This window comes from Acanthopagrus latus, chromosome 5, assembly GCF_904848185.1.
Source record: "Acanthopagrus latus isolate v.2019 chromosome 5, fAcaLat1.1, whole genome shotgun sequence".
In the NCBI taxonomy this organism is placed as follows: Eukaryota; Metazoa; Chordata; class Actinopteri; order Spariformes; family Sparidae; genus Acanthopagrus; species Acanthopagrus latus.
The window spans coordinates 19,122,577-19,132,027 of record NC_051043.1 but is presented as its reverse complement, the minus strand read 5'-3'; the positions used below and the strand labels follow the sequence as shown (position 1 = coordinate 19,132,027).

The 9,451-nt window shown below is 40.3% G+C and overlaps 1 protein-coding gene across 3 annotated transcripts; it reads right to left on the bottom strand.

Annotated features, from left to right (window-relative positions):
• Positions 1–135: 135 nt before the first annotated feature.
• Positions 136–8,793, bottom strand: prlrb (prolactin receptor b). 3 transcript variants are annotated; one of them, XM_037098098.1, is made up of 9 exons: positions 8,638–8,793; positions 7,046–7,146; positions 5,850–5,982; positions 5,090–5,259; positions 3,496–3,662; positions 2,765–2,906; positions 2,582–2,678; positions 2,416–2,485; positions 136–1,926 (listed from the first exon to the last, which is right to left on the bottom strand). In XM_037098098.1, exons 2-9 carry the CDS (start codon positions 7,119–7,121, stop codon positions 1,156–1,158), a joined length of 1,626 nt encoding a protein of 541 aa, XP_036953993.1. In that variant the 5' UTR covers positions 7,122–7,146; positions 8,638–8,793; the 3' UTR covers positions 136–1,155. The 3 variants fall into 3 exon arrangements, with proteins under 3 accessions (XP_036953993.1, XP_036953994.1, XP_036953996.1); XM_037098099.1 differs by having other exon boundaries at positions 7,058–7,146; XM_037098101.1 differs by having other exon boundaries at positions 5,850–6,031; positions 7,058–7,146; positions 8,638–8,747.
• Positions 8,794–9,451: the final 658 nt, after the last annotated feature.

Below are 9,451 nucleotides of genomic sequence, written 5' to 3'. Positions count from 1 at the left end.
CTCTTAATGATAAGGTAGGAAAATATTTGGTGATGTATGATGCATTTAATTTAATAAAGCATTTTATTTGGATTAAAGAAGATAAGAGAAATATGAAAACACTTAAAACCATGTTTCACAAATAAACCAATGACAAAAAATTAATGTGTGTTTACTCTTCAATCTTTTGTCCTTCAGCAGCAAGAATTTCAGAATTTCTTTCTGGCAAGGAAATAAAGACTGGATTTTTCATTTTTGGGTGAACTTATCATTTAATACATAAATAATTATGATGAATAGGACGTTTATGCATACATGTATTTTTACACTGTGGTATCAATATGTTACCAAAGTTAAATATGAGTATTTCCTCAACAACTGAAAAAGTACAGTTGTAAAAAAGTATTTTCCTCCAAAATATATCGGATTGGAATTAAGAAATGATGTACTCAAGTTCAGAGTAAGTAATCGACAGTTTCAGGAGGAGTAAAAATAGTCCTGTCTGAGAGTAATCATGTTATCATATGGTTTTACTTCACACCACCTGGAGAAAAAACTTCAGCCAGACTGGTGAAATACAGTGCAGGATTTTCTTTAAAGGGCAACTGGTAACTCCCACCACAAGGTAGTATAGCTTGGAGACTAGTCATGACCTGTGCTTCAATGCATCAATACACTGTACAATACACCAGGTGTCCCAGTAGTGGCAAGCATCTAAGAAGGAGTGGCTGAGTATTTTTCTTTTCAGATTTCTATAAAGTTACCTTAGACTGAGCCATAAAACTTATATCCTTATACCTATCATGTAATAATTACAACTACAACTACTGTTACATACAGTAAGTCAGGTGATATATTAAAACTTTGGGATGATTATGGGGCTAGATAGTCAGGATCACCAAAGATTTTAGGTTTATTCTCTGGGGACCTTGAATATATGTATCAATAAATTCCAAAGTGTCAAGAAATTTCATTCTGAAACAAAAGCAGCAACGTCATGACACTATAGGAAGTTCATCTTCTGGAGACCATGAATGTCTGTGCCAAATGTCATGGAAAACTCCTCAGATTATATTGACAAAACTACACAATACCATCAGCCTTTTTCTCTGAACTCTGAACAGTAAATCAGAAGGGACAACTACCATTTGTATATGGACATTGCATGTTAAAACATTACATTAAAGGTGATGCAGGGATGGTATCTACATATCCGCTGTTGATGAGTTCTGTGCACACCCCCATTTTGTGGGCTCCAGTCGCATGAGGAGTTTTAGTGTCAGCTGACACGTCTTGCCTCTGCAGGACCACCACATTGTTACTGTCCACCTCTTTCACCCTGCTGTAATCCTCTGATAGTTTCTCCTCTTGCCTCTGAAAATCCATGTAGCTGTTAAAGGGGAGATTTTTGTTGTTGAGGATGAGCACATTGTCACCATTCACCTCCTCCACTCTGCTGTAGTCCACCTGTTTCACATTCACCTCCTGCGTCTTCTCCACATGTTTCCGAATATCCACGTAGTCGCTGTTTGTGAAGAGTTTGACGTCGTTTTCCTGGTTCAGTGGACTGGGTTCTGTCGCTTCTGTGTTCATTAAGTTTTGACCCAAACTCTGCTGTTTCTGCAGTTTGGATGGCTCCGCGTTAGATAAACTCTCCCCTGAGAGAGACTTATTGTTCTTGGGAAAGTTACCTGTTTCATTCTTTGTTCCCCCTGCACAGTCATTCTGAATGTGGGTTGACTTGCATTCAATTTCCCAATCTGAGCAGAAGCCAGCAGGAATAATCAAGCTCTTTTTCCTTTTTTGACAATTCGAGGCATCCAACGGAGGCCCGATGCCATTCTCGGTCACTATGAGGTACTCCTCCATCTGGTTCTTCCAGCCCACCATGAGAGGAAAGTTCTGGTTGATGATCAGGGTATTGGTGGTGTCTTCATATTGTCCACTCTGAAAGGGTTATGAAGGTTAAAGGTGCAGGGTCAGGGTTAAAATTTTTATTGGTAAAAATGGCAACCTCTTGAACCAACTGCTGTTAGCTAGTTAGCTCAGTTAGCCATGGAGGTAGCAGTCCAAACTGTTAGCTCAGAGTGGTATTTTGAATAAGAATGGGCCTGATAGTTACCACGTAGACTCATTAAATACTAATTAACTAATCATTTGTTACTAGTGAGGAGTGATTCAGTGGCTGGTTCATGGTGGCAAGTATGTAGATTCACAGATATTTGTGAACTAGTCACGACCTAATGTTCATTAATGTTCATTTCTCGCTCCTTTGTAACTGCTCATGTTTTGGTGTAACTTATGTGTTATGAATTATTTTAGTACATTTTAGTGCAAATTGTACCTTTAATTCAGTACATTCGGACCCCACCATTGTTGTCATGCCCAAAACAATTTTTTGGATATGTTGAAAATACAATGGAGATGTTTTATTACCATGAGAAGATGGAAATCAACTCCTCTGATCTTTGGACCAGGAACAGGAGGCAGAACACACTGCTTCACACTAGGGAAAAAAGAAAACAAGTCACGAGTCAAATTGTCCTCATCATCCTGGCTTTATATAAAAAGTTATTTATCTCTTGTTGCAGCAGATACATACTTTTCCCTCTTTACAACCAAGATGCACATTGCTGCCATAAATGGAATTGCAGACAGGGTGGCGACCAAGATCCAAAATGATATCTCATTCTGAACATCTAAAACAAAAGGTGATTTTCAAGTTATTAATGGTCGCCAGCTCACTGTTGAGTCAAAGATAGAGAAAAGACTTTTTGACACTTACGGTTTGGGACCTTGGCGTGGGTACTGTTGGTCCAGTCACTCCAGGAGCCGTGGTCCAGTCTACAGCGCACCTGCACTGTGTACACCACTCCAGGAGTGATGCTGTACAGGCTGAAATGGGTTTGTGTACCTGACATGTACGCCTACAGAACAAATAATAAACATTGTATGCTGATTTAATCATACGTGGGTCAAATGTGTGTGTGGGTTTACAAAAAGGGTAAAGTAAGGAATTAGATCAACTTGATTGCTGACAGTCCTGGAGGCAGCCCTCTACTGGCTGGCTAAGTAACAACTTGAACATTTACGTTCAAGAAATGTTGAAGGATGTTAAACTCCTTCCTGTCTAGACAGCTGCGGCTGAGTTCCTATGAAAGCCACCATCTTTGGATCACACGACTATGACCTCACCTCGAAATTCATACGGCCCTTCTTTTGTCTTTTCAGTTTTTAAGATTAGTTATTTTACTCTAATACTGAAGTAAATTACATCTGTAGCATGCAGTTTGTTACCAGACAGTTCCATGTTTAAATTGTGCATTTGTTGCTGAGTCAATTGATTGTTTCAGCACTAAAATAAACCTGTACCAGACTCATAAAACATTTATAACATGGAGTTAACCATTGTCTAGTGCTGGCCCCTGTCGTAAAATGACCTATGCAGGTGACGGCTTTAGCACTAGCGGATCCTTCTGTGGGAGATTCTGTCGATTAAAACTCATTAAAACTCACCTTCCACTTGTTATTGTTTTCTTGTTTGACTCTTAGTTCATATTTAATGGTGACCCAGCCGGACTCGGTGTCTGTGTTACGTGGATGTTCCCATCTGATATTGAGATATGGGCTGTCCTCCGTCTCCACCACCAGCAGCGTTACATTTTCAGGAACATTGGGCTTCACTGTGGAGCACAGAGAACGAAACTCAAGCCCTGTTTAGTCCAGGCATTAAAATGATTCTGAGTGACCCAATCACAAGTGGACAGCTCTAAACACCGCCTACTCAATGGACATCTTTTGCAAAACAACAAGAAGAAGAAGCCACAGGCAGAATGGATCCTTGTACACACGAGACACACTGTCTGATTTCCATGTGGTTCCCTGTCATGCAAATTGCATGTTTGGGCTCGCTTACCTGCCAAGGGTTGTCACAGATGTCTTTAAACACACTGCGTTTTAACTGATTTTACCACTGAACTTTATTAAGTTATTACACTTCCTCTTCAGAGGGACAAAAATGTCTGTATCACATTCCATATCAATCCATTTGATTAATTTGACCAAATCTGCCATCACGAGAGCCGTTTTTGCTTGCATGGCAGAAAAAGAAAAAGAAAAAAAGGATTTGCAGCAGCGACAAAACTGCGCAGTAAGTAAAATGTAGTCTTTCTAGGGTCAGCCAACACCAAGTGAACCAAGAGTAACCAAACAAAAGACGTGAAATTTGATCCGAGACTGCACGCAAGTTTCGAAACCGGTCACAAACCAGTTTTACCTCATTCTGCTCCGGTTCATACCTGTCACTCAGTACTTTTCCATTCCTTCCAAAGCCCAAGAAAGCTGCATGACCAATGCGACTGTTGCAATCATCAGCCGAATCATTACAGATAATTTCCTGCTGTGTTAAGTTTTACTCTTACAAATACACCGATCTATAGTCATCAATAGGTCAGAGCTTGTCTCTCCTAATCTGACATTGTTGAGCTAAGCAGACCGAGCTATACTTAGTTGTAATATTAACAATTACTTGTGATTTGTTTTCATATTTTTAATTAAACAGCCAACTTGTGCAATATCTGATCATGGCTTAAACGTCCTCACTATCGCAGCTATGGTTATAAAGCAATAGTCCACAAAGTCCACGGAAGGTCACTGAGTCTTATAGATAATGCACAGTGAGTAGAACAGCACAGAAACAAACACACAGGAATTATATACTACATATTCATCATAAGATAATATTTTCACTTTACAAAAGTTTGCTCTACTCCTCAGATCCTCATGCTGTGCTGACTTGCATATTCTTCCTTTTGTTGTTTGTATGCTCGGTATGTATCTGTGAATGGTGGATAAGAACAGACTTAAAGGTGCACACTAGGGCCTATAAAGGACTGTGAACAGACAGAGCTCTTGATGCAAGGATCAGCAGTTTGCAAGAGCTAGTTTTAAGTTTTAGATGCACTTCAACGCCAGGTCCTACAGTTCAAGACTATAGTACTATATAACCAAAACTGTTATCAGAAAAAGTTATGTTGTGCACCTTTAATATCTGTCTCCTGATGTTTTTCATCTCATCTAAATCCCCCCTTCTTTGGGTGTAACAACTTACTGATTTGCATCACATCCATTTTAAAGACGTCTGAGGTGGCATTCCCGAGGGCATTGGAGGCCACCACGGTCAGGTAGTAGTCAACCCAGATGGAGGTGTGGCTCTTGTTGAAGAAACAGGAGTTGCTACCTGCTGACCGATAGTCCGGACACTCGTGCACTCCCTCCAATCTGTACGTGGACAAAACGTGTTGCTCAGGGTTTTCTAAGCATGTATGTTTTTTTTCAACAGGCTCAGCTTTGTAAAACTGTCCGTTGGGCATGTTTACTTTCAAAGTACATGGCTTGACTGTATGTCACACATGAGTCTGACCACTGACGACACGATACCAAATGTCATCACCTGAAAAACGACAGAGGATAGTTAGATTTTCTGAAAGGTTTTATGAGCTGCTGTTGGGGAGCCTTCCGGAACGGCATTTTGCCCTCAGGCCAGGGCAAGTGGGGTCACACAGGTAAAGCGTTTGAAGTCTCCAGGTTTGCCTGCACTGCAACAAGGATTTGCGCTCAGCTGACTGTGCACAAGTGTGCGAACAAGGGAGCTGGTGGTTTTCCACTCGCCTGTCTACAGCACTGCACTAACCACTCCACAACAACAGCTTTACTTTCACTCGCTCTGAATGAGGGTGTTACCCTGGTTCAATTCCGACCTTCAGTGAAAGTCATTCCCCTCCCTCCCTCACCATACCTGTGTCTCTACGGTGACCTGTTGAACGCAGAGAGATAATCAAAATTTTAAAGAGCCCTCATGATGGACTGACCTTTCTCTCTCATAATAGAGTTTGTAGGTGGTGGGCAGCCCTCCGTCAGAGCCTGGCTGCCACCAGCACGTAAACGTCTCCTTCTCAGGGGACCTGCAGCTGAGCAGGACTGGTTTCCCTGGTGGAGACGAGCCTGGCAACATGTGACAAACAACCGTCAGGCCCTAATTCCCAATCCAGCTCTAACAGAAGACAGAATGTTTAGTTTATTATTTTTCTCACACACCTTCAATGCTATGAAGTCTTACAGACAGTTCTGGGTTTATTTGCCAACATTTTTAGAGAAGTCTATCTAAGATTTCTTCATTCACCCCCGTTCACTGAAGCAACACTATGTCCCTTCACCTTCAACTAAAAGCTTCACAGTCATTTTTATGATACAGTAATACTTGTAATCGGGCGAATAGCTTCATCATCACTTGTTTCGCCACTATGTAACATCAGTCAGAGGGTAGGCAGACAGCATTCCATATGTGTTTACCACACCATACAAGTTTTTAACAAATTACATTGTTATGATGTAATGACTTTTGGCTGAAGTCAGCACCTACACCACTCAGAAACTTGAGTCATCTTAAGGGGAAATTTCTACATGATGGTATTTTAGTTTGTGCTCACAGCTTTGAAAAATTGAAACATTTTCAATTTTGTGGCTATCCTGGGTAATCCACCTGAGATGAGTAGCTGCCAGACCAAGCGGGGTCGCAGAAAGTTACTGCTCCGAGCCAAGTAATAGTCGGTCACATAAGCCTCTGTAAAAAAGTGGATCATCATCTTGTCATCATGTTTTTGTACAGATCTAATGTATTAATTAGTGAGCACTTGGAAATACTAATAGGGAAATATTGTTACCTTTAGTTTCAGTGTTTCCCTCTGTTTCACTCTTTGCGCTAAGCTTAGCTAAGCTAACCTGAGCTAATGGGCTGTTGGCTGTAGCTTTATGATTAACAGACGGGGCAATAAATGTAGCTATTTTGAAAGTGTGTCACAAGGTCTTGTGGTTGTTATAAGACTTATTCAGACTTAAGACCGATATCGTCTGTAGTAACCAGATACAGTGTTTCTGGAAAGGATTTAAAAATGTGTTTTTCCACTGAGGGCCCATCTCCAAAACTTTACAGACAAATAAAACCAAAACCACCTGCTTGTCCAGTCTACTACCACTATAGTCATAAGATAAGATAATGCACGGAAACCTTTTAACTCACTGTTGGACTTTACAGCTGCACACAGCAGCACAAGCACTGCCAATCGAAGATCTCTCCACATCATGGCACCAACTGTCCCGCAGTGTTTCCTGAAAAAAAAAGGAAGTGACATCACCAGGTTGTTGTTAACCAGGTGGTGTAGACTCGCGGTCTGGCTGCGTGTCTTGTTTCAAGGGAAAACAAAGGGCTCAACCAATAACTGTTTATACATATTGTAGCCAACACATAAAGGCCATCAATGTCACATGCTGATGAAACATTATATTCTGTCACACCAAAATGTCTGAGCATAAATATGGACAACATGTGACCATTTCATCCGTGATGTCACCCCAAAATTCAGGATTTATCAACATTGTCGACATCTTTGTCTTATCTGACTCACAAAACTTTTAAAATAATCCAAATGAACTTTAGACATTTTTTTTTTATGTGCTTCCTTATTCCTGGGATCTTATCACACGGTGCACAGAACTCTGAAACAGCAGCACAAACCTGCTGGAAACTCTAAAATGCACATCAGTTCTAGATAACACACTCAGCTACTGCATAACCTGCTTATTGGCCTCAAAGGGACTAGACCTTGGACAAGTGTGAACCGTACTTAGGTCCCGTAAGAAACCATCTGGCACGTCAGGTTAGAATTTTACAGGTTGATTCACTGGCTCAGAGGGAGCGCCTGGAAGATTTATACTCCCTGTGTCAGACTCCAGCTCTCGGCCACATAACGACAGTGAAATGCGTTACCGGATGGTCACCTGAGTAGGGGTGGGAAAGCTTCAATTCACTTTTCACCAATTATTCTCTTGTTTTGTGCAGGAAACATTCACACAAGTAGCTCTGGGTCATGATACTACTGCTGCACCAACGTGTTTTCACTTGACTGCTTGAGTAAGGTGGGATCCAGCTAAAAATAATACTTTTACATTCAGCAACATTTTCAGTTACTTACACTTGATGCTATTTTAAATCTCATAGTATATGTACGTAAGGGCACCATGTAGAAATTCACGACTTTTCAATATCAATGGTGTAATAACACAAACTCAGAAATAATTATCATTCCCATATCTGAATAAACAAGCCATTCTCAGAGGAAACCAGTATGAAGCTTTGTCTAAGGACAGTTTGATTATTCAGTTTATTCAGTCATGAAAAGTAAGAAAATCTGTCAGTCACCAAAGATCTTTCTCTTCTGATTAAAATGTCTTGCCCAAAATGACACAAGCAGCTTTAAGAAACTTTAATTCAACAAGAAAATTCAAGAAAAAAAATTCTACTATTATGATTTGTTCGAAAATATAATAAATATATTAGGATTACTGTAAAGATACACAAACACCCAAGATTACCACAACATATGTATAACCCTTATTTCAAATATACCGTTCATTTTCATGGTGCTTCTTTAAGGTTTGTGGTGGGCAAACTAATAACAATGAAAAGGAAAAACAACACTTCACTACAATCTATTATTCGATCATATCGCCAACAAAAATATGTTAGATTACGACTACTTACAATAACAGAACCTAAACACAACACAATTAAAGGTTAATAGAGCTCTAGTGTTTACTCACCAGCTGAGTGTCGACCTACACCACTGAGTCACTCAACTCCATGTTGCTGCTGTCGACAGAGCGAACAGAATCCTCCTGCGGCCGCAACATTGTAGTCGACGACCTTCTCACACCTGGTAACCCGCGCATCTGTCACCTGAGGTGGAGTATGTAATGAGGAAGAGAGGTGAGCTGAGCAAAGAAGGGGGAGGGGCTTGATTCCGTCACAATTTCCTCTACCCGAGGGAGCGTGGCGTAACCGAGATGTGTCACTCCTGCTTTATTCTGGGTTATTATAAACCGACCTTCTGCCCCACCGGCAGATTATACTTTACCCAGCGAGCAAGTACGGAGAACCAAAACTGCCTGAATCAAAATAATAATAATATTGATAGTAATGAATAAGTAAACACACTACTTAATAGATAAACTGGCGTGCTGTTAAATGCACTAATGATTTAAAAAAGAAAAAATATTCATTAATTATTGTTTGTGTGTTTATTTACCTTTTTAATTGTCAAATTAATTTACAGTCCAATTAATAATTTTCATTTTTTAATTCATCTATTCTTTTTAAAAAATATATCATACATTTCTGAATTTATTAATTTCTGTGTTATTTTTCTATTTCTATTTTCTTTCTTTGCATTGCTTTTACTCTTTTCCCTATGTACTGATTTAGGACAATTCAGCCATTCACACACTGATGGAGGAGGCTGCTGCCATGCCAGGTGCCCACCTGCTCATCAGGAGCAATTCAGGGCTCAGTTTCTTGCTCACGGATGCTTCAGCCTGCAGCCAGAGGATCCTGGGAGTCAAACCAGCGACCTTCCAA

Bases quoted from the DNA above. Each gene is read 5' to 3' on its own strand.
- prlrb (XM_037098098.1), bottom strand. From the start codon at position 7,121: ATGATGTGGAGAGATCTTCGATTGGCAGTGCTTGTGCTGCTGTGTGCA. The intron at 5,983-7,045 runs GTTTCCGTGCAT...ACATGTTGCCAG, and splicing joins GTCCAACAGTGAGTTAAAAG to GCTCGTCTCCACCAGGGAAA. The intron at 2,679-2,764 runs GTAAGTGTCAAA...CTTTTGTTTTAG, and splicing joins CCACGCCAAGGTCCCAAACC to ATGTTCAGAATGAGATATCA.